Raw genomic sequence first — 26,586 nt, forward strand, 5'->3', positions numbered from 1 at the left:
CTTATGGGGAAGCCAAATGGGTCTTGAAGGAAAGAGTGGCTGTGGGCCTGTAGGGTAGCTTAGAGGGGAAATGTGCTTTCTCCAAGCCTGGCAGCCGAGCTCAAGTCCCAAGACCCACATGGTGGAAGGGGAGAACTGGTTCCCACAGGCTGTCCTCGAATCTCCATGTGCGCACTATGGTTCACACTTGCACACACACACACACACATGCACATGCACACACACACAGTGTGGGAAGTAAATACATGTAACAATTCTTAGAGAGGAACGAGTATAAAGCAGAGTCAGGAGGTTGGCTAAGTGACTGCGTGTGGCTTTGCTGAGCAGTAGCATGGGTGACGTCACAGACACTCAAATTCTACACACCTGTCTGCATCTTCTGTCTTGCCAACTTACCAGCTCTATCACCGTAGGCAATTCACCTAGTTCTATCAAGTACAGGTAAAGACACTTTCCCTGAAGGATATAGGGAAGGTTCACTAACACAACACAGAGTAGGAACTAAAGAAATAATGTCACCATACCAAACCAAAATTGTGGGGCTTGGTGACACTTATTCAAGGGCTTGACAACACACCCTGAGGAGAGGGGAGCCCTGTGGGGGAGTGAACCCAAAGTGGTAAACATGTAACTAACACGTCAAGAATGCCCAGGTCCTACAGTCAGGTGACCTGTGTTAACTACAGGGAACCCCGCTGGAATGTGCCAGTCAGTGTTGGTGTGACTCAAACATTTCCACTGTATTAGAACCAGGCAGGACAAGCATGGGCTTCATTCTTTTCCGAAGCCAATAGCTCTCTTACTCACTGGAAGGAACAGAACATGCTCATGGGAACTGAAATAGAGTTTGGCAGACAAGAATTCTACCATCATGTAAATAGGACAACTCAGTTGGTTTCTTTATGACCTCCCTCTCCAACCCCGACTCCATCATTACAGGCCCTGAAAAGAAGCACCTGTTCATACTCTCCCTGGATCATTTGTTTAATAAGCAGCATATGTGTATGCATAGAAACACTTGCTGCATATGAAACAATATATAATATATATATATATATAATATATGCTTTGTCTGAAACAGTGTTGTCCTCAAACTTACTATGTAGCTGAGGCTGGCCCGCAACTCCTCCATCTTCCTGTTTCTCCTTCCTGAGTATTGAGACCCTAGCCACGCACCAACACATCTGGCTCTACATATTTTAAATTGCACCAGGCTGTCCACTGAGCAGATACGCCCTACCTTGGGGTTATGCCTGCTTTCAAGCCATGGAAGCAATGAACGAATGCTGGCCTGGCCGCTTTATCAATGTTACCCGACTCTTGCCGCTTTGCATAGGTTATCCTAAGCCACCTAGCTTGATGTGTACCAGTGGCTGACAGATTAACCAACAAGATAGGCAGCCTAGATAGGCTCCGGGTCTGGCCTTTGGAAACTACTTGGCCATCTTCAGGCCTTAATGAGGTTCCTTTTAAACCGTGGTACAGGGTACTTTACTATGTCAGACCTCTTCTTTTTCCTCTGGTACCTGAAAGAGCTATGTGGTCACAATAAGTGGGAAAGGTCATCATATGACATTTATAGTTTCCCGGCTGGTTTCCGTGACCCACTTGTGACAGACTAGAATGTGAAAACTACAATAAAACTGAAAGCCACATTCATTTCAGATAGCATTTGAATTTCTCTCTATGTGTTCAACTTGGCTTCTAAACTAACGCTGCCCAGCTCAAGGGCGCTGTTTGTCTGCTTGCTCCTGTTCTCCAGCAGGAATGTCCGTGTGAGTTAGAGCAAAAGGTCTGAATTCGGGTGAGGGTAAAAGTTAGGGCTTGATTATCTCAGGATTTCTCATTTGTGTTAGAAACACTGCAACCTTGAGTGTGTGTCTGTGCACCCAAGAGAATAGTGTACACTCTAGCTAGGCCTCAGAGATGCAAGTTCCTCAAGGCCAGAACGTTTTGTTCAGATTTCTTTTCTTTCTTTCTTTCTTTTTTTTTTTTGGGGGGGGGGGAACAAGGGCTTCTGTAGTTTACACAATCCAGAACTCATTATCAATCTGAAAATGGCCTTGAATTCCTGATCTTCTTGCCTCCACCTCTGAAAAGTTGGGATGATAGTTGCATTCAGCCACATCTTCCCAGGTAAGGTACCTATCTCACCATGGTAACAGCAGCAGCAATGACTGCATTGTGCAGAACTGTCCTATAGGGCTTCATTGCTAGGTTATCTCATGGAGGCTGCAGCTTGCGGAGCCCAGGAAATACTCGATGGAGGTGAGAGATTGTATTCCCCTTATCACTAAAGACTGATTGTGTTTGATCCTGCACTTGGCCCTTCTCCAAAAATTAATTCATTTCATCCTCACAAAATCCTTCCAAGCAGATTTTTCCTCACAGAAGCAAAGCCAGAGGCTGGGAGAAATGAAGTAGTTTTCCTGAGATCACACGGCCATGGGGCTCAAGCGCATGGATCCCCAAGGACACTTCAGACCCTGTTTCTCAGGGTGCGCTTTCTAGAACATTTGGGGTGCTCGGTACCAATAAGATTCCAGTGCACACTTACACTAACTCCATCAGAGCCTGGGGGTGGGCAAGCCCAGGAACAAGCTCCCCGGTGAGAGTAACTCACTGTGTGCAGGGTTTGTAGACCACCTGTCTGTATCATAATCTTGCTTGTTCCCAGCCTCGCCTCGACTTCCTTGCATGTGTGTTGAATGGATGGATAAAGTAGAACTACCCAGATGAAAGTGCCCAGTGAGCAGCAATGGGTGACTCCAGATGTTGGTGCCAATCCTGGCCCTGCTTGGGCTCCAGAGGTGTCCACAGAGCATGAGAGAGCCCAGGGACAACTTCAGCAGCTCAAGAAAGAGATGGTAACCCAGGGTATGAGTCCAAGGTGGATCAAGATATTAGAAAGGTGGGAGGGGGTGGGAAGAGGTGGACAGTGGCTCTTCCAGGGCCTGGGGCGAGAGCTGAGCTGGCGGCAGCCCCTGGCCAGTTTTCTCGGGTCTCCATGCATTGAATTAGGTTGGCAGCTGAGGGGGAGTCGGGCCACCCCCACCCTCCACTTAGCTACCATTTCAGTTCCCTTTTCTGGGTACAGCCAAGTACTTGAGGCCTGGGTGAGGTTAACCACAGGAAAACCACAAAGAAATGGCTTTGAAGCAGCAAGCCGACAGGGTGGGGAGGGTTCCTCCTCATCCGACCCTGGGGCCAATGAGGAATGGGGGGCAGTGGTAGGGTCACAGGTCAGGGGAGGAGGCACTGTTGGAGAAGAGCTGCCTCTCACCTGGCAGTGTCTGCTCCTCAACTACATACCTCTACAAGGTCCCCTGTCACAGGGCTGAATCACAGAGCCGCTGTGACGAGAGAGTCACGGTCCCTCTCAAAATGTCTTGTCTTCAAATTCAACGGCTTCATGTCATCCTCACCTGGCTGGCAGTAACCCCTCTAGGCTCAGCACACACGACAGAACAAAGCCCTGGAATTCAATCTCCATTATGTCTGTAGCTGATTAATTTCTTATTATTTATTGAACACTTGGGGGGTCCTCATCAGAGAAGGGGAAAACTAACGGAGTTAAAGCTTAACAAACAGCCCCCACCATGGGGGAAAATATCCCCAGAACCAGAGCAGAGGCTCTCAGTGGATAACTGAACCTCTTGGTGAAACTGTCACAATGCTATCAGGTCAGGCTGGGGCCTGGGGACTGACATTTCTAACAAGTTCCCCACAGGTGTGGCTACTTGGAGGCAACCTCCTTTCACAATCTTGATGCCCTGGTTTTTCACAGTTAACAAAACAGGCCCCTCCCATTAGAAACTGAGCTCTTACACATTCTAGAAAAGAGAAGAAGGGGGAGAAAGGGTCCAGGTGATTCTTTATCAGCTGCATAGCCATCCTGTTGATAACTTGGGGAGCAATAGAAACGAACTTAAAAGGAGTAGCAGCTGTCAGGCAGGCATGGTAAATGCTTTTAATCTCAGCACTAGGGACGCAGGTAAAGGCATGGAGAGCTTAGTGAATTTAAGGCCAACCTGATGTTCATAGAAAATTTCCAGGTCAGTCAAGACCAGGTAGTAAAACCCTGTTTCTAAAAAATAATAAAATAAAATAAAATGCATTCACACAGACAGGCACACACCAATAAAAATAATTTAAGAAATTAATCTTTAAAAAGGGAAGGCAGAGCTTCTTGGACGGCCTTACTAGTTCTGCTCAAGTATTTAGGAAGATCCAGGTATCAGGTTGCTCCGTGCAGAGAGGACTCTGCATATCTTTCTCCTCACAGAACAACACAAAGTTTGCAGCAGGCTCCCTAAGCCTACGGAGCTAAGTCAGGCAGAAGGAATTTAAAGACAAGGCTCCCTGAGTCAGATTTTCTGATCTCCCCAAGCTGACCAGTATCACTTTCACATCTTCCAGTCTACAAGTGGGGAGCTCGCAGTAGGGACGCACTAGAACAATGGGGACAGACTTGCTCTGCAGAGAGCCAGATGGTAAATATTGAGACTTTGCCAAACAGTTCCTTTGGAAGCTGCTTCGGTGTGCCACAGCTGCCGGAACGCAGTAAGAGACAATATATAGACAATATATAAGAGACAATATATAGACAATATATAAGAGACAGAATATATGGATGAGTATGACAGTAGTCCAATAAAACTTGAAGAAAATTGGCAAAATTGGGAAGTGGTGTGGATTTGCCTCACAGGCATAGATGTCACTGATGGGGAAAACAAGAGACAGAGATGAGGCTGGAGCCTTTGGCTACTGCCAACTCCAGCGGAGTGTGCTTGGGTTACTCCTGCACGGCTCTTCCGCACCGTCTGTACTGTCTGGGAAGAAACTTGAAGATGCAGCTGAGAGCAGAGCTTGGGAGGAAGTTACCTGAACACCAGGGCTCCATCCCGAAGGCCCAGGGAAATGAAGTCACTGTTAGGTCTCAAGGGACTGTCCCCCCTCCACAGCAACAGGCCATCCTTGGCGGTCGTCTTAAACCTCATGAAGGCATTTGATCTGGCTCCCGACACCCTGGAGGAAATGCACAAGGGAGTCCGTGAAATCAAGCACCAGCATCTGTTTGGAGTCACCCCGGACTTCCCTAAGCAACCAGATGTGGAGATAAACTTCCCTCCCTGCATCTATGCACACCAGGCAAATAGAAGGAGCTCTACCCCTGCTAGTCACGGAGCTCATAAAACATCCCGGGCGCTCAGTGAGCAGCAGTATCTGACCCTGCAAGGGAATACTTTCAGAGGAAGAGACTCTGGCCGGCGTCACAGTCCCAGGCAGGTGGCCTGATGCACCAGACTTTCTCCTTTCCTGCCCCACTACTCAATGTCTCCTGGGAAGCTGCTCCTCATTTCCCAGCAGAAAGTGGGCTTCGCAATTTCTACAAGGCTCAAATCAGTAGCTTCTTTGGGGTCTAATCATGGCAGTGAGAGGCCAGCATGGGCAGCAGAGACCGTCCTTGGGCCTTTCTGGAGGGGAGGGGGAGATGGACAAGGTCGGGGTTCTCAAAGGAGGCGACTTGATGGAGTGGCTGTTGGTCTTGGAAGGGTGACATAACAGATTCCTAGAGGAAATCACAGGAAGCTACGAGGATAGTGGGTGTAGAGCAGATCCCCGGGAAGAGGCTCCTGGGCTCCTATGTGCCTCTCGTTTCCGAAGGCTAGTTTAGAAACTCATCTGGCTAAAATGATCAACATTCCTCTGATGGGGCCTGAGAGGCTCCAGCAAAAGGTGAGGCAGAAGGAAATGTAAGTTAATGTTGCCATTCACAAGACACTACGAGAACCTAAAGCCAAGGCTCTTGGAGTTTAGATGGTCAGATCTTCCCAGGCTGGCCAGTGCCACTTCCATGGCCTTTACGCTGCCGGCGGGGCATATACAGTCGCATCAAGGGACACAGACGAGGCCCATTTTTTCCTTACCCATTCTGGTAAGAAGAGTGGAGAGAAGGCGTTTTTCTTTCCGTTTTCCCATCTGTGGTACCATCACCCTGTCTCCCTCACACCTAGTTCCAGAGTTCTATGATACAGTCAGTAGTGAATACTGGCGGGCTTCCTGTCTAGGCTTGCCGTGGCCTGGTCTAGACAAGAAAGCACCAAGCTTGTCTTCCTCATGCAGGAAGCCCAACAGCCCAGCTACAGGCAATTCAGCCCTGAAAAGTCTCCGAGGGAACCTTCGAGTCTCTGACTCTGATCCCATCTTCCTTGCCCCACTTGGCAATATGGACTGGCATGAACCAGTCAAGCCAATTTCACTTCTCTTATCAATGCTTGAATTAAGAGCAGACATATAACTTACTATCCAATTTACCTAGAGGACTCTGGGGGAAGCTTCCTTCTCTTTATTGAGAAGGAAGTCTTTATTACAGTTCCATAGGTCATTGCCTAATTTGATAATCATCTTATGAGTGTCCTATGAACAGCTAGGGAATTTGCTGAGGGTAACATGACAGACATATAAATGAGATTTGGGGTCTTTGTGGACAGAGCAGATTCTCTGGATTGATCAGCCCAGCTAAAGACTGTACTTACTAGAGTAAGTCTTCTTCCTGTTTAGGACATTTTCAACTGTTTTATGCTACTTGACCCTCTGAAGGCATCAAACTGAAATAGATCATGAACACTTCTATTTGCATAGCTTCACATGGGTGCACACATACATCATACATCAACACACGTGCTCTAGTAGAGGCTTCTGACTGTCTCCTGCTACCACCATGGCACTAGCTCCCCTTCACTGTTGGTGGCCTCTGTAAGCACTGGAGGCTGACCACTTGGACTCCTTACAAAATGCTCTGCCTTGGGGGACTGAATGACCTTCTATGGTAGGGAGGAAAGGACCAAAGAAGGAAGAAAGTATACCTTGGCTGGAAATGCATCTCACTGAAATCCTCATACCAAGGCAATAAGCAGAAGCTGTGGTTTGGAAAGTAAAGCAGGGACTATTTCCTCCCACAATCCCATCCCTCTCAATCCTTCCTAAACAGTCCATCAACTGGGAACCAAAAAATTTATGAGACTATGTGGCCATCCTAATTGAAATCACTATAGTAGTATGATATGCCTATAGTCACCCCAAATGATCCAGAAAAATGATCTTTCAATCAATTTTGCTTCCCCAAACCCTAAATTCTGACCTAAAGCAGGGTGGCTTTAGACTAAAGATTTGTCATCTGGTACTATGAACCCAATCTAAAGGCAAAGGAAAATTCTAGAACAACTTTGCTAATGGTTGAAAGATAGATGAACATTATCACATTATCAATGACACAGCACCAAGGGACAAATTGAAGTTGCCAACAGCAAGCTTGGCTGGATAGAGGGTTCCCTAAGAGCCAACTTCACTCCTTGCCACATAGACAGGCTGCTTGAAATTCTAGCCCATCCCTGCCTCCAGGGACCAGAAGCTGTAACGTGGGCATTTGTATGATGCCTCCTGTCCTTCTGTCATGCTCTTCTCTCCACAGGAGGAAATCTGAGCAATCTCCACTGCACAGGCAGAGCCCCAGGAGCACAGTCAACCTTTGCTCCTGGAGACATGGGTACCGGTCTGGGATGCAGGGGCTGTGAGCTATGTGTCTGGTTGGGAGCAGCTGAGTCCTACAACTGGCTCCAGGCAGATCTGCAGGCTCTGGCACAGAGTAGCACAGAGGTAAGAGCCCCACTAAGGTCATGGGTGGGGGGTATGTCATCACACTCCGGCCGCAGGAGCGTCCAATTCCTTCTGCCTCTCAAACTGGAACACTGGAAACCCCAGGGGCAAGCAAGTCACATTCTTCCAGGCCCTTTGACCAGAAAGCTTTGGAGTGCTTATAACAAATGGGGTTGTTTTGGAAAACTAATGCCTTCAAGTTTAGTTTGTTTGTTTTGTTTTGTTCTTGTTTCTATGTTTATTTCATGTGCCCCACCCCCACCCCCTGTCCGTGGGGAGAATTATTGCCTGGCATGGAAGATAAGGATAAGCTCTGGGAGTGATGCTGAGAAACTGACATCCAGGGAAGGAGCAAGCTGCGGCGTTGGTCCATTACCTCTTGAGGATATCCGTGTTGTCATAGGTCAGGTAACTGCGGCCGATGAACTGCGGGATCTCAATGGCTTCCGTAATCACTGAGACAGAACAGAAAATGGAAGTTATGAGGCATGTGGCCCTCTTGACCTCTCTGCTCATACCCGTGTCAGTAACACGGCTGGAAAGCGAGCCATGGAATGTGGCATTTGACAGCTTGTCAGCCCCTTCCTCTGAACTGAGCAGGCACTGGCAGTGGCCTGGCAGTGGTTTCTGCCCTCTCTCCCTTCCCTGGGGGCTGGCGGTCACTGTCACTGGCCTCCTCGGCACTGCTGCGAAGGCGTTGCAATGTGCTGAAACTTGAACTGTCCCCAGCGCTTCTTGGAAGCTGGAGGAGAGCCTGAGCCATGTGGAGAGCAGCTGGGGATAACCCCAGAGCTTTGCCAAGGGAGGCAGAGAAAGTCATCCCCAAACAAAGTCCAGTGGGGTTCTTTATTTAGGGATCATCTACGGAACTCCTACAGCTCTGGTGAAAGACTAGGGAGTGCAGTGTTTGAGCTTTGAGTCTTTGCTCAGACACATGCAATTGTACAAAGCTCTCACCTTGAATTCATGGAGAATCACAAAGAGAGGACAGGCCTGGCTATTCCCAGAGAGACAGAAAGGGCCCAGGGCTGGCCCACGCTCCCCAGCTAAGACTATAGCAGACCCTGAACCAGACCAGCCGCCTCATTCTGGCTCCTGCCCACCCCTTACTTTCCAGTATTTTAGAAGTGAGTTTCCTTCCTCCCGATTTCTCATCACTTGGTTTCCCTGAGGAATCACCCTTTCGTACACATCAAAAGGACAGGCGTGTGTGGTGTGTGGTGTCACAGGCTGGGATGTGTGGAGGGGATTTCTGGGAGAAATAACCACGCCACCTTCTTCCTCTTTGGAAAGACACAGAAGTAACAGCTTAACAAAACCAAGGTAGAACACATCTCAAATTAAAAAACAACAACAACAAAACAAACCAACCCCCCCAAAAAAAGTGTGTAAAACGAGAGAATGACTAGCCAATGAAACAATGACAGTTTCAAGAAGACATATGGTTGATATGAAGAAGACGTGGTGTAAAGACTCCAAACCCAGGGAAGAAAATGTATCATTTGATGCTGTGGACAAGGGGAGAGTTTAAATTTGACTTTTAAACACAGAAAAGAGAATGAGAGAGAAAGGTTAGTGGATAGACAGCCTCTGGGCCAGGAAACAGAGGGAGGAGGGGACACAGGAACCGTGAAAGCTAAAGAAGGGAAGCAAAAAGGGGAGCAGAGGTGATGGGGTGAAGGGAGAGTACAAGGTGGAGGAAGGGGAAGAGGAGGAAGAAGAGGAGGGGCAGGGAGCTCTTGGTAGAGGGACCAGACAGTGGTTTCTTGAACTGTGTGCTGGAAAGGAAGTGGAAGGCAAGCACCCAGCTGACTGGCATTGGACCAGGGCCCAGCTGACTGGCATAAGAGCCTGGCCTTGGCCTAAACATAACCAAGAAGGCCCCAGTGGGCTCTGCTTACTCCAGGGTGAGAGGCACAGCTCGGCCCCATCATTGCTGTTGTTGGCCCCACTTGTGGGCCAATGTCCAACAGCCATCCTTCCCTTTGGGCTCCTTCAAATGGTTATAACGTGTTTGTCACAAGTCAGCTCTGCAAACAGAGCCTCAGAAGGTGCCTGTCTCTGGAAGCTAAGTCCAGCTGGCTGCCAGCTAGCCCCCTTGCCCCCCCCCCCCCCAGTTTAGCACTCTCCAGGAAATTAGGAGAAAGCCAGCATGGGGGTCCACTCCGGAAGGCAGATCCCTGGTAGCTTGGCTGGTGTGTCTGATGCCCGCCCCATCTCCCTTCTGCCTGCAGTTGGCTGCGCTGAGCTCTTGGCCTGGCCCAAGCTGGCAGGCTGTGGCAGGGGCCCAGGCGGTTCGGTCTCTCCCAGGACTTACTGTACTTACTATTGAGGCAGTAGTTCCCACACTCTGCCAGGTGCCAGCGTGCAAAAGAAAGGGAGAGTCAGCACTCAGAGACATTTCACTCTACAGGGATCACTGGGAACCAGATCTGTCCATTTCACAAAGACCTTTTGTGGATCCAGAACAGAATGGAGGCTAGGCTGCTCTAAGAGCCCCTGGAAGTTTCTTCAGGGCGTGATTAGTGATGTCCCCCTCCCCATCACGCTGAGCTTATTGCAGTTGAGGGTTGCAGAGACCTAAGGATACATTTATCATAAGCTCCCAAGATTCCGCTGTCAACCCACCCTCCTACTACCCCTGGAAAAATGGCTCGCTGCTTGATGCTGGTCTTTAGTTTCAGGCTGCATGTAATCAAGGAACAATAAGCCAACCAGCCACAAGTTCGCCCACTGGCCTTTGCAGGAGCCTGTGACCAAGCTTTCTCGTGATTAACGACGGGCCAGGCATTCTCCAGAAACCACACCATCTCGTACCAGGACAATGCCCTCATTTACTCAGCGCATGCGGGCGTGCAGGTAAAAAGCTGTTCCATTCAAAAACACCAGCTCTAGAAGTGACCATCGAGCCCGTTTCCCAACCTTCGTGGTTTAAGTTTTAATAAAAGTTTATATTTTAACCTAACCTTTAGACCTGGCCTTTCCTGTGTTCTTTCTTTTGTGGCAATGGCCTGATTTGTGCATTAATGAAAATGTCCTGGCATTCCCTCACACCTATGTGCTAAAGCATATGCCACCAGGTGGTGCCAAAACTGTCAACAAAGGGTAGCGTTCCACGAGCAAGTTTCACCCCCCCCCAGAGAATCTCCCAACTGAGATATTTAGAGTTTTTGAAAAAGAGTTGAAAGAACAATTCTCTTTTGCAAACACACTCATGTGCAGTTAGACAGAGAGGACAGTGAGGGTGCCATAGTCCCACTGTCTCAACATCCAGGAGGCTAGTAGGCAGCACTACTTCTAGGTACACCTCAGGGCCAGGGAACAATCAGACTGGTCAACTGGTCAACCATCAGGGCAGAATACACCCTTCCAGAATACACCACTTGGTCCATAATTCTTTGGTGTACAGGCTGAGCAATTCAATCCCCATAAACTCTGAAGCTTTTTGAATGCCGACACCTGGAAAATCCCACATTCAATGTTGTGTCATGGGTCTCATTCAAAAGGTGGGCGTGCTAAAAATGCTCCAGAAGATTGCTTCTGGGTTCCACTGAAAAGATACTTATCAGAAACACAAATAAACCTCATATTTAGATTTGAGTGCCATTGTCAAGATATCTCTTCATGTATATAGATGTATTCCAGACACTAAAAAAGTCTCTAATTGGAAATGTTTTTTTTTTTTTTTTGATCCCAAGCACTTTGGATAGGTCTATGCAACCTAATTTAGTAGCTACAATATATAGAAACAAATAAAACCTTTATTTTATTTATCTATCCAACTAGGCCTGCAACTAACTAAAGATCAGTGTACCCCAGACACTCCCATTTTCTCAGTGTTTAATGAGGAACCATCCTATAAAAAAAAAATTCCCAGCAATATGCATGACTTGCCTGTTTTAGTAACAAGTGTTTGTGAATGGTCTTTAAAAAGTGGGGTTTACATCTACTGAAGCAGTTTTTCTTCCACAATGACACAAATAAACAAAAAGATTTGTTTAATCACCCAAATCAGCTCTAGCAAAGTACGAATTTGCTAAGATCAGCATAAAACATCCAAATGCCAAACTTGTGCTAGAACAGCTTTGCTCAGACAAAAGAGAAGTCCAAAGAACCTAGCCTTGCTCAGGAATGTTATGCCTCAGGCTCTGGCCCCGCCTCCAAGGTTGTTGGCTTTGAGGTGTGGCGAACAGCCCACTTGCTATGGAGAAATGGCTCCATCTAGTGGCCTGCCTGATTCTGCACCACCTGTGTCCCAGCCGTGCGCTAGAGAACCCCAAGAAAAACAACTGTGTCCTGTGTTCACCCCTGAGGCACCCCCAAGGCACTTCAGATATAGTAAAGGCTCTGAGAAGTTCCGGTGAAGAGAGAGCTGTGTGAAGTGAGGTTCCCCTAAAAAACAAACAGCACCCGTCCCCAAACACCTCCATAAAAGATTCTACAAGGCTAACGACAGATCAAAACTTTTGACCGTGGGCAACTGAAATATTGCAAATTCAGAGCCAAATTGTCTTGTGCTATCTTTAGCCTCCTTAATTGCCACCCATTGTCTACCCTCTGACTGACCCAAAGTCTTCGTGGGACTGTCCCATGAAATCTTGGATGCATTAACAAAGCGCTAGCTTCCAGCAAGCCAGAAGCTGAGGGCGTCATCAGACCACATCTGAGACCTATAGCATGAATTTTCCTGCTTTCCCGCAACCCATCCACCTATCTGATGACCCCACCAATGAATTTTCACAACACCTCAATGAATCACCTTTTGCTTCCTATCACTATAAACACCCCCAGGAAACCGTTGCAATGGGGTGTTGGAGGCTACCTGAATTTGTATTCCAGGCCATCTGAATTCATGAGTAATGCCATTCAGACTTGGCTCCAGCATAAACTATTTCTCATTCCTTTTGAGACAAGAGCTGTGTTGAATTAATAGCGGTTAACTGTTTAACTCAGATTTATCCAAGTTTATCTGACCACAGATCCCAGCTCCCGTCTGGTCCGTGTGAAAGCATGTGTTTGTGAGTGTTGGGAGGTTGTGGAGGAGGAACGGCATGAACAAACCAGTCACTGATAGACCTGGAAAACCCTTTCCATGCAGTTTGAAAGGCTGAACTCTAAAATTCTGACAGCTTGCTTCTACACAGGGACGTGGAGGGACTGAGAACCTTGGTGGTAAAGATTGATGAGAACTCAGAAAAGAGGAAAGAAAGGCCCATGATGGAAACAGTGTCCTGGGGGTTAGCCTTGCTGACATCCCTCTTGAGATGAGAAAGGTTCTCACTATGACAGTGTTGCATGAGGTGCTACAGTTTGGTGGGGAAAGATTTCTGAAACAGAGAGTCTTCGGATCCGTGGTGAAGAGACCCGTGAAGTCTACACCCATGCTTTTGTTGATGCCAGAAGTGATGTCTGGAGCAGAGCTTCATGTTCCTCTAGTTCCTGTAGCTTCATGGAGTCTGAGGTTGACACTAGGGGTCTTGATTCTGTGTAACTCCAGATGCTTTAGAGGACCTGGGCCCTTGGATCCTCTCAGAGGCTATGTGGCGCTGCCCTCTCCCACCTCACAGGGAGGACAAAAAGTATACCTGCTGCATGCATGCATGCATGCATGTGTGTGTGTATGTGTGTTGTGTAAGCATGCGTGTGTACGTGTGTGTACATCTGTGTGTGGGTGCATGTGTGTGTGTGTGCGCGTGCGCGCGCGCGCGCGCGCACACTCCCCATGGTAGTCTGCAGACCTGCACAGGTTTGGAATCTTTTTCACCCCATCTTCCTACAACATCGAAAGGCGAGGAGAAGTGTCAGATGTCCCGACTACAGCCCTGAGGGCTATAGAGGAAGCAGAGGAATGATCTGGAAAATCATCTTCCTTTTGGAGGAAGTGCTCTTTGAGTGCCTTACGTGAGATCTGGTTCTGGAAATTCATGCTATAGGCCGCTCCTTGCTTAAACTAACAACGAAAATAGTGAAACCAGAGGGCGTACAGGCAACCACAGTGCTTGGGGAGCTGAGGCAGGAGGGTCAGCAATTCAGGGTCATCATAGGCTACATAGTGAGCACCAGGCCAGCCTGGTGCTGAGCTACACATCAAGACCAGGCCTAAGAAATTCATAGGCAACAACAAAAACAGCAACAAAACCAAACTAGTTAAGCTTCTGTGGAGAGTGTTTAGGACAGGTTCTTGTTTGGAAGTTTAGTTTTATTATGAAGCCGGAAAAGTTTCCAGCTGCTATATGTAGAAGAATCACCTAGCTAAATGTCACGGGCTTCTCCCTGACAACTGCAGAGGGTTTCTAAGCTTTGAAGCTTTGGATCTGGCCCAGTTCACAGTGTCTTCCTTCTCTAAGGAATGTGACCACTGCCTATCTTCCTTCCCTTTCTTTCCAACCCAATGGAGAAGTTACCCAATGTCACAGCAGCGCTGCCAGCCACCAGGCCACCACCCACAGTTACATGCCTACTGCAACCTGAAGAAACTGTCACAGAGCCCCTTTAGCCCTCCCAGGCCATTGTCACGGGAGTGAAGATACGGGCTGGAGGCAGTCCCTCCCGTATACTTTTGTATACTTTGTGAATGCTTTGCTGGCATTCACAAAGCTCCCATTTCCTAAGCAGAATTTTCATTTCATAGTTGGAGAGGACACTAGAGTAACACGCGGGGCAGATGAGGGTTCCCCAGCTTCTAGCCCGCTTTGCCGGGAAAGAGCCATGGCCCACTCCCTCAGATCTTGCAGGAGCCCAGGCTCTGGCTGAGGTCTGTCCTGCTGTGCTGGTGAGGTCTGTTTCTCACTGGCCATGAGCCTGGAGTCTCAGAGCCACTATGGGGGCACATTATACCTGATCCAGACAACGTCTGTTATCAGGACACAGGCTAACAAGAGCAGAACCGGCCCTTCCCTTGTTATCACTCCAAAGCTGAGCGCTCACATAAGCCCAGACCTTATAGTCAGACTATTAGTGTCAGAAGCAGGCTTGACAAGTCTATTGTGATCCTCCAGACCTAGGGTCAACACTGAAAAATAAGCCCCCAATTCAGGTTGTGTTCTTCTGTGTGTGTAAGTTTATGCACACATAGTACATACCTCTCTAAGAGTTCATGCTCATGTGTGTACACATGTCTGTATTTGTATGTGGAAGACAGCAGTTGAAATTAGGTGTCTTTCTCAGTCATTCGCAACCTTAATTAATTAATTAATTTTTTATTTTTGAGGCAGGATCTCTCCCTGAAGCTGGAGCTCATCAGTTCCTCAAGACTAGCCGGCTATTAAGCCTCAGTAGTTTCCTGTCCTCACGTTCTAAGTCCTAGAATTTTAACGCACGTGGTGTCATACCAGGCTTTTTCCATGGGTGCTGGGGAGCTGAACTCAGGTCTTTATGTTTACAAAGCAAGTCCTTTACCAACTGAGCCATCTGCCCTGACTCCAAACCCAGTTTTCTAAAGGAACAGGCCACTCCTGAAGTAGACACTTCTTCAAATATTATTCCTCAGAATGAGAGTCTGACATTCAGAAAGTTACTCTTATTTGCTTAAAAAAAAAAAAAAAAAGTTTGACGGCGTGCCCTGTCAGACAGACTCCTGAAGTCACTTAAAGGTGAGAAACGCTACTAAGCTGTTTAACTGGAAAATTAGCACCTTTTATATTCTCCACAGCTGCTGTAAATAATTCCTTGATGTACCAATGTATGAAATATCTACCTGTAAAGTTTAGAGTTTTCTTCTTTTGGTGGAAATCAGGCACCTGTGGCGGTGAATCACGAGAAAGCACGCACAGAGCTTTCACAGGTTCATCGACTTATCTCTTTCAGGCCTGTTTGCTTCAGTCAATAACAGCTCTAGGGCAGGTGGGCCATTCTGACTAGAAATGAGATGGTCTGTGTGTTCTAGAATACGGGCACCTATGGACAGGTACAGACCACTACCAGATGCCAAGACCAAGGCTTCTGCTTCCCTTGAGTAGGTAGAGGCAGGGTCAAGCAGGGTCTGTAGTTTGTGGCCCTTCCAACCTTTCAGACAGAGCCGGTCATGGGAGTTCATAGCACCCGCTAGGGAGCTGATTTCTCTCATCAGTGATAACAGTGGCTAGTATCAGGGTGACAATCAGCAGGAAGCCTTCGCGATGTTTCTACACATTGCCTCATATAGTCAGTACTGCAGTCCCTGGTGAATGAAAACATTTGGGACCCAGACGGGTTCAATAGCATGGGATAGAGCACTGGACAAAAGGTTGTGCATACTGTAGCTTGGAGAACTAATACATTGTTCATATTTTTCTACCTTTAAGCAGCATTTCTCTTTACAGCATCCAAATGTTTCTCAGGACATAAGCAAAGACACTCCTTGGCCAGGATGCTCTTGGAGTAGCTCAAAAGCATAAATCCTTAAGTCTTTGCTGTGTTCAGGTTAACCTTTTGGAAAAGAGCCTACGAGGGGACTCTTAGGGAAGGGTCAGGGTAGGCATTGGACAGGCCCTTTACCTACTCTTACAGAGTTCCTTTAGGACTGAAATCTTCTTAAGCAATTATAGTAGCTTATATGATGTAATAGTTACCTGATACGTTGCTGAAGTTGCTGATCAAAATGACCAGGACCTGTATTGTCAATTCTCCCTTCGAGAGTACCGCTCTCCCCATACCTGGTGGCACGGGACTGTGATGCCAGCATCTTGGGAGGTTGAGGCAGTAGATTGTAAATTCAAGGCCTATCTGGACTCTAGATGAGCTTAAGACTAGCCTGGGCAAGTTAGTGAGACATTCTTTCAAAATCAAAAACTACAGAAAGGGCTGGACAATGCATTTCAGCGACAGAGCGCTTGCCGAATGTGTGTGAGGTTCTGGCTTCATGGCTCAGTACTGTGGGGAGAAAAGAAACTAGAGCGGTCCCCGTAATTCAGTTTGTGGCCTCCATGCCCTCCAGGCAGCCACATTAAGACCCAAATGTACCTTTCTGGCAGTTCACGTCCTCGAAGCCCAGGGAACAGTCACATTCATAGCCTTCCTTCTTGGGCCGACAGCTGCCCCAGTTGGCACAGGGGTTTCTCACACAGGGGTGGGCTGCATTCTCCACGTTCACTCCAGATGTGAAATCGTGCTTCATGTGGATGGGCCAGTCATTCAGGATGATCTTGGGATACAGAAACAGAGAGACATCAAGACTTGGGAAAACAAACTCGCTGCTTACCAGGCCGAGCTACACGTAATGACGGAGGTTAGCCAAAGGAAGAAAATCTCCATGCTAATCCGGCGGTCCTTCAGATAAAGGGGAACAGAAGGGTTGAGTTCTGCACCTGGGGGAAACCACAGACGGGAGCCCTCTCTGGTGATCAGTGACCTCAGAAATGGCAGCATTTCACTCTGCAGGGACACTTCTTAAGGCAGCTCAGGAAATTCCTGAAACTGACCAGATTTACTAGGGCTCTTCCTTGGAAGAGTATATAAACAGCGAAGCCTGCTGAGGGACAGACAAGCCAAGCTACAAAGAAGATTCTCAGGCAGATCTTCCTGGGACATGTGTAGGCCTAGCAGCCTGAAAAAAGACAGAGACCAGACAGACTACCTAGAAGATCTGACTGAGAGTCTCTGGGAAAGAAAATTCCAGCCTGTTGCGCCACCTGTAGGTGGTGCTATGTACTGCAGGTTTCTTCTTACATTTGTGAGTTGTCACCCATGGTGGTGGGCTTTGGTGATGCAGTTGTTTTTGAAGGACTTCTGCGGCTGTAAGTGACCTCTCACCCATATTCCTGTAAGCCAGCTTCCTCGTATACTTCTCCATATGCTGTGCGATGTCACCTACATCAGAACCCAGGCCTCTCCGGCTCTTCCACTGCCCTTGTCTGTCTTCTTCAACATTTCTGAGTTCCCTCCCTCTCCACACCTCTACAGAATGCAGCAAAGCTCAGAGTTCCCCTCTGCTCCACTGCGCATACACTTCCCGAGGCGGGGAGCCCTTTTCCATCTTTCCTGGCAGATGGCTCTAGGCAAAGTAATAACATATTTCTGGAGAACGCTGGGGAATGCTACTGCGTGACTTCCCTCCTCCTAACTCTTGAGCCCTTAACTGAGCATGTAGAATGCCCATGTCCATGGAGCCGCTGCTGCTAGCTTTGCAACACCAAGAGACAGAAGTACCCTGGGGACCCCCGTTGCCTGGGGTGCTGCCTAGCAGAGATGCTTCCTACTAGAAATCTGCCTCCTTTTCCAAAGATGTACCTCACTCTTGAAGAGCGTTGCAAGGTTGGAAGGAAACCTCTCCAGGTTCTGAATCTGAGAAGCCACTAGCGAGAACCCTGACCCTTCCCTAATCTCCCCCTTTCATGCTGCAGGTGAAAATCTAGCCGTATGTGCTCCAGCCAATACAAACCCGGCGCTTGTCTCCCGCTGGCTGTGGCACAACCACAGCGCCTCACTCACAGGGGAAAAAAGGCGGTCTCCTAGAGGGCAGGGGAGAAGGGCTGTGTGCCCGGTGATCCAGGGGAAAAGCTGGAGAAGGAAGGGCGTGTGGGTGAGATTTTTCCTATCTCAAAACTGTGCAAATGTGACCAGTGCCTCCTGTGGGGAACCAAAGCCTGATTCAAGATGCCAGTGATATTGTAGGGCAGCACCAAAAGGGCGTGTGAGCGCAGGAAGATGCTGGCTGGGCTTTCCCTGAACCAGCGCTGAGACGTAAGGACACATGCCAGAGGCCTCCCAGAGCACAATCTTCAGAATCCGGTAGGACTTTCTTATCTTTTATTCTCACGCTTTGTCATGGGTCCTGACTCGGTCCTCAGGTCACCCCTCATCACAAAAGGGAAACATGATGAGGCTAACCAAGGTTTAAAACTCACTTTTTTTTTCAGTGCTGGCCACCCTGCAAGTCTGGGCTCTGAGTCAGTCAGCATTTCTGTAGTCAAAAGAATACATCCGTGGGGTCTTGGGCATCCCCAAGAGAAGGAATAGGAGGATATATGGGATTTGGGTCAGCTTCTTCCACTACCAAACTATTCTTTCTTTTGTCTTCAGCATTCTGGAGAATGTCCCTGGAATCTCAGAGCTCCATTGTATGGCTGATGAGCAGCAACTGCTCATGGGTGGGTGGGAATAGCAGTTGGCTCTCGCGTGGATGAACTACACAGTAACTCAGAGAACGGCCTAAGCTGAATTCGTCCCGATAGCCCTAGAAAAGTTGGGGAAATTCTGCTGAAAAAAGAAAAAAGTCACCTTGACTTCTTAGAATCTCTTTGTACTGAACGGAAACCCAGGGACAGGTATGTGGAAAACTAGATCGGACGTATTAAACAATAAAACTGTAACCATTTTGGCATTTTCTCAAACCGTCTTTCTGAGGCACAGCAGATAACGCTGATTTCAGGCCTTAACTCTGTGTACAATAAGAGCGACGAGGAAGTGAAGCTGTACCTTCTGGATGCTGCCACTGAATGCATGAAGGATGCCCGAGTTCTTCTTGACATCATCGTAGTTTGGGACTCCGCCGATAAAAATATCCGTATTGCAATTAATCTGGGTGAAGCCTCCCTGGCAAGGCACAAAAGACAGCGAGTCAGAGACTAACTGTAGGATGGATGGTGACAGCAGAGTCAAGAGCCACCATAGCCACCTGGCTGCACATTGTTTTGTGTGGTATTTGGATGTCAGGAAGTTTCCTAGACGCCTCGGGGCTCAGTTTCACTGTGTGCAGATAGGATCATAATAGAATATCTGAATTCCAGGTGCATCACAATGCATGCATAGACCACATCACGGTCCACGGATGTGCAGTGCAACTTTGAGGAGCAGTACTGCACCCTCAGGAAAACTGCTGCCAATTGGTAGAGCTCAGATTGGGACCATGGAGCAGAGAAGTAATGACCCTCTCTGGACAGAAGAGTTCAGAACTTGGCATTGGGTCTCTATACCTTTTCTTCTCTCTCCTTCCTTCAGTTTGGCTCCTAATTTGTAGCTGTACTATGCCTGGATGAAAACTAACCGTTTGTTATAAAAAGATGATGTTCTGGAGTTGTGGGTAATGGTCTAGCCTATTCTGAAGCCGAGGATTCTCTTTAGTTAGACTTTGTGCAGAGTTAAATACAGTATCAGTGTAGGGCCTGCCCGGGTCTACCCCTGTTCCTGGGGTTCATCTTGAGGACAGTTTCTGGTCAGCCAGCTAAAACATTCTGTTTGTTCCTGCCCCACCTGGCCTGACCAGTGAGCTAAGCCCCAGCCCCTTACAGTTCTTAATTCAATGCAAGGTCACAAAGGAAGCACAGAGACTCTTGGGAATCCTTGTAGCCTGAGAGGAAATTTGTTACAGCTGAAGTTAGCATCACATACTCACGAGTATTTCTCCCTTGTCTTTGACCCCAGAGTTGAGATGAGTTATCAGAGGAAAGAAAGAAGGCTGTGGAGTCAACAGCAGACTGTTCTTCAAGTCAAACTCAAGGCTCTGAAAGGACTTTGAGTCCCACTGTATCCAATGAATGGGGTGAGATTGGCTTCATTTTGGCTTTGGAACAACCATCTCTCCTGCTGGAGAGGCAAGGCTCAACTCTCACACCCAAGGAAGGGAGAAGGTAGCCTATCGTTTTATGCAAATTGCCCGCTTTAAAAATGTTTTTCTTTGAATGTGAACTTGGAAATAACATCAACCACATTGGAAATTCTGTGTCCTTGAGTCTATAGTAGCACAGTATTAAATAAGGAGACGGGCAAGGGAAGCGTCATAAACCTGACTGTGTGCGGGACACAGCTGTGATTTGCTTCTGTGATTCTCCTAACTCTCCTAATGACTCTCTGATGTGTGCTATCATCGTCAGGATTGTCTCCATTGATATGAGGATAACGGCGCCAATGAGAAAAACATAAGCTCAGCAGTCACATGGCCAGCCTGAGCTCACCGCACTGGTGAGCGGTGGAGCTGGATTTGGAAGCTCAGGAGTCTTTTATCTGTAGCATGCTCTTGTCGACACTGCTGGGTCTGTGATCTCAGTCACCACACCATATAGATGGCGAGGACAGCGGCAGAGGCGGAGCGGGGTATGTGTGAAAGGAGAGTTCTTAAAAGTGCCCTGGTTGCTAATTATTAAAAAAAGTATAACTCACAGGTTTGTAACAAACCTGTGGGGCCAGCACTATTGTCATTCCCGTTTATGGTGGCAGAATAGAACTGTAACTGTCTAATGGAGAGCTGGGATTTCAGCCTCAGACTAGAATCTCTATACTCAGATGCTACATGATGTTGCTTTAAGAAAAAACATTTGTTCATGTTTGTGTGTGTGTGTGTTTACCTACAAGATATACTACAGCATATGTGTCAAGGTCAGAGGACAATTTGCAGGAGCTAATTCTCTCCTTCTGCTCTGTGGATTCTGGGAATCAAACAGCTCACCAGCCTTGGTGACAAGTACTTTAACCCACTGAGCCACTTAGCAGCCCCTTTCATGCTACTTTACCAATGTCAATGGAAAACAATGGTCTGTCCAGGTCAACCACCGAGAGAGACAAGTGTGTCCTTACCTCTGCCATCCCCTCCACTACCTTCTGCTCGTCCACCTGTAAGATCCCATTCTTGGCTGTGCGAGACACACGTAGCTCGTGCCATTGGCCAAGGGTGAGGGGCTTCTCGCTCCTGTCAAAGAAAGATGTGATGCTGACATTCTGTGTGCACTTGACGAAATGAGGAAACCCGGCTGAGTGATACAGTACTGTTTGAGATGTTTCTATGAGGGCTTTATGAGAGAGAAGCCTTTGAATCGATGAACTGAGCAAAGAGACAGCCTTCACCAATGCACGGGGACATTATCTAATCTGTGGTGGGTTTGAGCAGAATGAAAAGACAGGAAAAGTGGGACTCTCTCCCTTTGCTGGAGCTTGGGCATCCACCTCATCCTGCCCTTGGACCACAGCACCGCTCCTGGTTCGTGAGACGTGGCTCAGAACTTGTATCACGGGTGTCCTGGCTCCTGGCCCTTTGGACTCAGACTGACTTGTGCCATGGATTCACCTGTAGGCCTGGGCAGAACTACATCATAGACATTTTTCTTGGCTTCTAGCCTCCCTGAAGAAAACTGTGGATTGCCTCAGTCCCATAATCCTAAGAGATAATCTCACCAGACAAATATTTCCCTGTGTTTCTGTTTCCCCATTGGTTCTGTGTAGCTGGTTTCTGTCCTGCCTGCCAGTTCCTGTAGTTGTTTCTAAATAATCACTCCAAAGGTTTAATATTAATTATAATTGTTTGGCCAATAGTTCAGGCTTATTACTGGCTATCTCTTGCATTTAAATTAACCCATTCTATTAATTTGAGTATCACCACATGGTCCATGGCTTACTCATAATGCTCTGACCTCTTAATCCTTGGGCAGCTGCTGGTATCTCTCCTGACCCCACCTTCTTTCTCCCTGTATTCAGTTGGACTTTCCCACCTAGTTATATTCTGCCCTGCCATAGGCCAAAGTAGCCTTATTCATCAACCAATAAAAGCAACACAATTCTCAGTGTACAGAAGGACATCCCACATCAGTTCTGTCTCTCTGGAGACTCCTAACGAATAGAGATGGAAACTGCACGTGAGTCAGCGTGTCATGGGTGTGAGCCACCATTCCATCAGTGCAGCTGTGATGGGACAGATGCCACCCGTAGGCACCCACCTGTATTAGTTACTTTTCAGGCTGCCGTGTTCAAGTTCAAGATGTAACTTGCCAGAGGGAGGGCTCATTTTGGCTTACAGTTACAGAAAAGTATCATCTGACTTCCCTCAGCGAATGACTGTGACGTGGCAGAGTAAGCCAGATCAGCCTTTTCCTTCACAAGTTGTTATAGACCATGGGGTTGTGTCACAGCCATAGAAAGCAAACTAGGGCATGCAGCAAGCATGTTTACCAGCTGATCCACCCTGTGAGTCCCCCTGTCTGGTTTTGAGACACGGTCTCACTCTGTAAATCTGACTGGCCTGGAACTTGTCTGTGTAGACCAGGCTTGCCTCCTACTCACAGAGTTCCACCTGCCTCTGCCTCTTGTATGCTAGGATTACAGCTGTGCACCATCACACTTGGCTCATTTGAAATTTTTCATGATAGAATATTGGTGAAAAAAAAATACTCTGGTTTGAAAATGTCCCCAAAGATCGTGTATCAAAAATATTAATCCCCAATACAACACAGAGAGTTTTAAACTTTGAGAGAAGACTGAGGTAATATGGTCTTTGCCTCACGAGCGGATTAACGTCATGATCACTTGGTATTTCTCATAAAAGATTTCAGTCCTTTCCTTCCTGAATACTCATCCAGATGTGTCCTCATATTTACCTCTCTTCTCCCTTAGGGTGACACCAAAAGGCCCTTACCAGGTGCACATTATTGGCCTTGGATTTCCTAGGCCCCATAAATGGGAGTCGTAAGTTTCTGCTCTTCACAAGCTCTTCCTGTTCCCCATGGTCTATTAGAGCAACACACAAAAGTTCAGGACAAGGAAAAGCAGGGTCTGTGTTCACTGGTGCTCTGACTGGGATTCAGATGACCTTGAAAGTTCAGTTCCTAAGTCAAGGTGAGAGCCCTTGATGCTGAAATGTTCCTGCAGGAGTTTCACAAGTTGCTTTTGAGAGTGAAGTGCGCAGAAGGAATATAATCAATGCATTTCTATTTCTAACTATGTCTAGCTCCTGGCCTTTACTGAACCTCCCAATTACTTTTTGCTCCTGTATCATCTTTAGAAAACGACAGAGAATACCAATGGCATGATTATTAAAGGGTCAGCACCCCCTAATTTGATTCCTCTGCTCAGGCAAATGCTTTTGTGATTTGTCCTTAGCAATTAGAATTTAATCACCTTGGCCAAATCAATATGCAATAAAGAAACAAGCAGGCCTTTTAAAGTGGTCTATTTCCATAATGACTAACCACACACTTGTCATGTTCCTGTCCTGCAGAGGTCACTGGCTGTCAATCCGACACCGTCTTCTGCACGGTTATATTGATCCCAGTCATCGAGAGCTCATTCCGATTGTCTTGATGCTCGACTCAAGCTCATAATGATTTTGACCACAATACCCTTTTCCTAAAATGAAAATGACTTGGCCAATTCCATAATTTCCTGCGCTTCAGGCTCTTACCAAGTTTCCTTAATTAAGTGGGGGATTCTGTGAAATAGTTTTCAAAATAAATAACTCCTCACGAGGCATCTGAAATACTAATAGTGAGCCTGGTCGTCAAGTTGCATGGAATGGAGGTGGGATGGGAGGCCAATGGTGGTTTAATTTCTGGTAAGTCTTGTCTTATTATCACTCAGGAGCCAAGAAATTTTTTCCTCTAATCATCTTCCCTGACAGGTAGGAAAAGGATAACTCACATGTAAAAAAAAAAAAAACCTAAAATACTTCTTATTAAAAATTGGTATAGACATATGAAAATGAAATGTTGGACATCTTAGATCTAGCTGCTAGTGACCCCGAACTGGGATCTGCTACTATAGGGGGGCAGGTGGGAGGGGCTCGTGTTCTGAGCCAGTGTGAGGCATGCCTGTGTCTCCAGATCCTGAGGTCACTCTTTACCCTGAAGGGGTGATTCAAAGTGCAAGGTGATTATCAAGGTGTCTTCCCCTCGAAACCTGACATATACTTCTAAGTGAATTGCTTATGCTGTTTTGCATAATCATATGTAAATTGAATCAATTAAATAACCACAAAAGTTGTCTTGAGATATAGGATGCTTTACATAACCAGAGGGGGAAAAAATGTTTGTCCCTTCCCCAGGGTGGGAGGTGTCAACTGATGCAGAAACTCAGCCACAAGGACAAAAAAAAAAATATATTCCTTTGACTAACAGTTGAAACTTAATAGAGACAGCATTTCCCGTCAGCCGTAAAAAGTGGTCATCAGTTGAGGGCAATGAGTAGTACTAATACCTCCCCCACACACTTCTAAAAATGCCAGGCCAGCAGCATGAACAACCACTGAGGACAGCCGCAATTTCCTTGGAAGTAACAGCAGCCTGAAAGCCTGTGGCAGGGTTTAAGCAAAGTCCCAGGCTCTCTCTCAAAAAAAAAAAAAAAAAAAAAAAAAAAAGAATTAGACAAACATAGCACTGGTGACCTCTGTATTGGATTAGGGCCCCTGGAGCTTGAAGGTTAAAAGTACTGTTAGGAGACGCGTAGTAAGAGGTCTTGCTGTCAAACTGACATCTAAATATTTACGTTCACACCCATAGACCGGAACTACTCTCGACATGAGTCAGGACGACTCCTTTCTGCTGTGTGCAGATGTCAAGGGGAAGAGGCACACCTGGACAAAGGGTCGAGACTAAGATACTGAGTGATTAGCCTAGGCAGGACAACTCCATCATTCCCACCCCGTCTCATCCACCCCTGCCACCAAGGCTCAGGGGTCAGTGAAGAAGAGGAGGCAGAAAGAATGGAAGAGCCAGACGCTGGGGAGGACTGCTACAGTACGTTGTCTCTGGACTTCACGGGGCCGTGACAAGTGTCAGCTCACAGAAGCTCTTGTTACCTGCACAAGATCATGCCAGCAAAATCTGGGCAAGATGTGGAGGCTTAGCTCCAACTCTCAAGCCTTATTGAGGAGCTCTTGGCAGTTGGCAGTTGCTGGGAGAGGGAGAATCATTCCTTTTGTAGGGTGTGGCCACTGATAGGATTCCCAGGACCCAGAAGATGGTCCCACACCCACAAATATATACGTAGCTCTAACTGGACTTAGTGAGTTATTTAAAAAAAAAAAAGATAGGATGTTGAGCAGGAAATGTGTTAGGAAAAACTGAAAGTGTAAATAGAAAAATAGATATGGTTATATTTCAATCATTATATGCATAGAATTCTCAAGAATAAAGAAAAATAAATTCATATTTTAAAAAAAAGCACAAATAATTAATTTTTCATATAGGGAGACATGAACAAGAAAAACATTTCCATCTTCCAAACAAGTCTCCAACGGTCTCCAAAGGCCATGGAACTGCTGTAGAGGAACAAGGGATCTTTGAAGGGACTGAATAGTTCAGACTAGACAGCAAGATGAAAGTTCCGGCTGCTCCAGCCGGTTTGGCAAGGAGGATCAGATGCTTTAGAAGTCTCCTCCACTGCCACACTGCTGAAACCCTCAATCTATGTCCTGCGCCAGCATCTGCGGAGGAGCCGCGGTTAGGTTCCTGCCTAGGACACCGGCAAGGAAATAATTCAAGAGCAAAGCTGCAATTTGATCTTTCTGGTGTACACGCACGCGCGATGCATCATGTGTGCACATGTGTGTGTGTGTGTGTGGATGCCCACACACGTGTACACTGAGGCCAGGGTTGATGTCAGATGTGCTTCTCAAGTGCTGTCTACCTTGATTTTGGAGACACACAGAGTCTACTGATTCGGCTAGAACGGCTGGCCAGTGAGCTCTGAGGGTCCCCTGTTTGCTCCCGAGTGTTGAACTTCAGATGTATGCCATTGCTCCTGGCTTTTGACATGAGTGCCGGGGATCTGACCTCAGGTTCCCATTCCGCTGCCACAAGCACTTTAATGACCGCATCATCTCTCTCCAGCCCCTATGAATACTTTTTCAGAGTCAGCATTTATTCGCTGAGTGCCCAGCATACGCTGCTCTGTGTAAGGTGAGGATTGGTTATAGTTCTCTGAGTGGCTGGCTACTGACGGCACTGCATGTCCTCGGGGGGGAAATGGAGGCAGACTGCTCCCACAGAAAGCAAGCCTATTTTCCACAATCTGAAGTTGGGAATTAATACGTGTTTGATAGGTACTTGGTGAAAGGAAGGAAGGAGGAAGGGAAAAAGGGAGGAAGGGAGGGAGTGAAAGGGACGGGGAGAGGGAGAGGGAGAAGGCAAGGGAGAGAGAGAGAGAAAGAGAGAGAGAGAGAATGAGTATACAGTCTACAGGTGGTCTGGCATAGTCATAAGCAGGGCAGGCTCCCATGGACCACAGATGCTGGCAAAGAGAAAACAGGAA

The 26,586-nt window shown here is 47.3% G+C and overlaps 1 protein-coding gene across 3 annotated transcripts in view; it reads right to left on the bottom strand.

Moving 5' to 3' along the window:
• Nucleotides 1-26,586, bottom strand: part of Egflam (EGF like, fibronectin type III and laminin G domains) — a 162,847-nt gene that overhangs the window by 7,037 nt on the left and 129,224 nt on the right. For all 3 annotated transcript variants that reach the window (XM_050139063.1, XM_050139062.1, XM_050139064.1), the window contains exons 15-19: nt 21,148-21,259; nt 19,054-19,170; nt 16,600-16,780; nt 8,036-8,114; nt 4,885-5,028 (exon numbers count right to left, since the gene is read on the bottom strand). In XM_050139063.1, coding sequence (XP_049995020.1) covers nt 4,885-5,028; nt 8,036-8,114; nt 16,600-16,780; nt 19,054-19,170; nt 21,148-21,259 — 633 coding nt within the window. The remainder of the gene's footprint in view (nt 1-4,884; nt 5,029-8,035; nt 8,115-16,599; nt 16,781-19,053; nt 19,171-21,147; nt 21,260-26,586) is intronic.

Source organism: Alexandromys fortis, unplaced genomic scaffold (assembly GCF_014885135.2).
Source record: "Alexandromys fortis isolate MF-2015 unplaced genomic scaffold, M_Fortis_MF-2015_v1.1 scaffold_37, whole genome shotgun sequence".
In the NCBI taxonomy this organism is placed as follows: domain Eukaryota; kingdom Metazoa; phylum Chordata; class Mammalia; order Rodentia; family Cricetidae; genus Alexandromys; species Alexandromys fortis.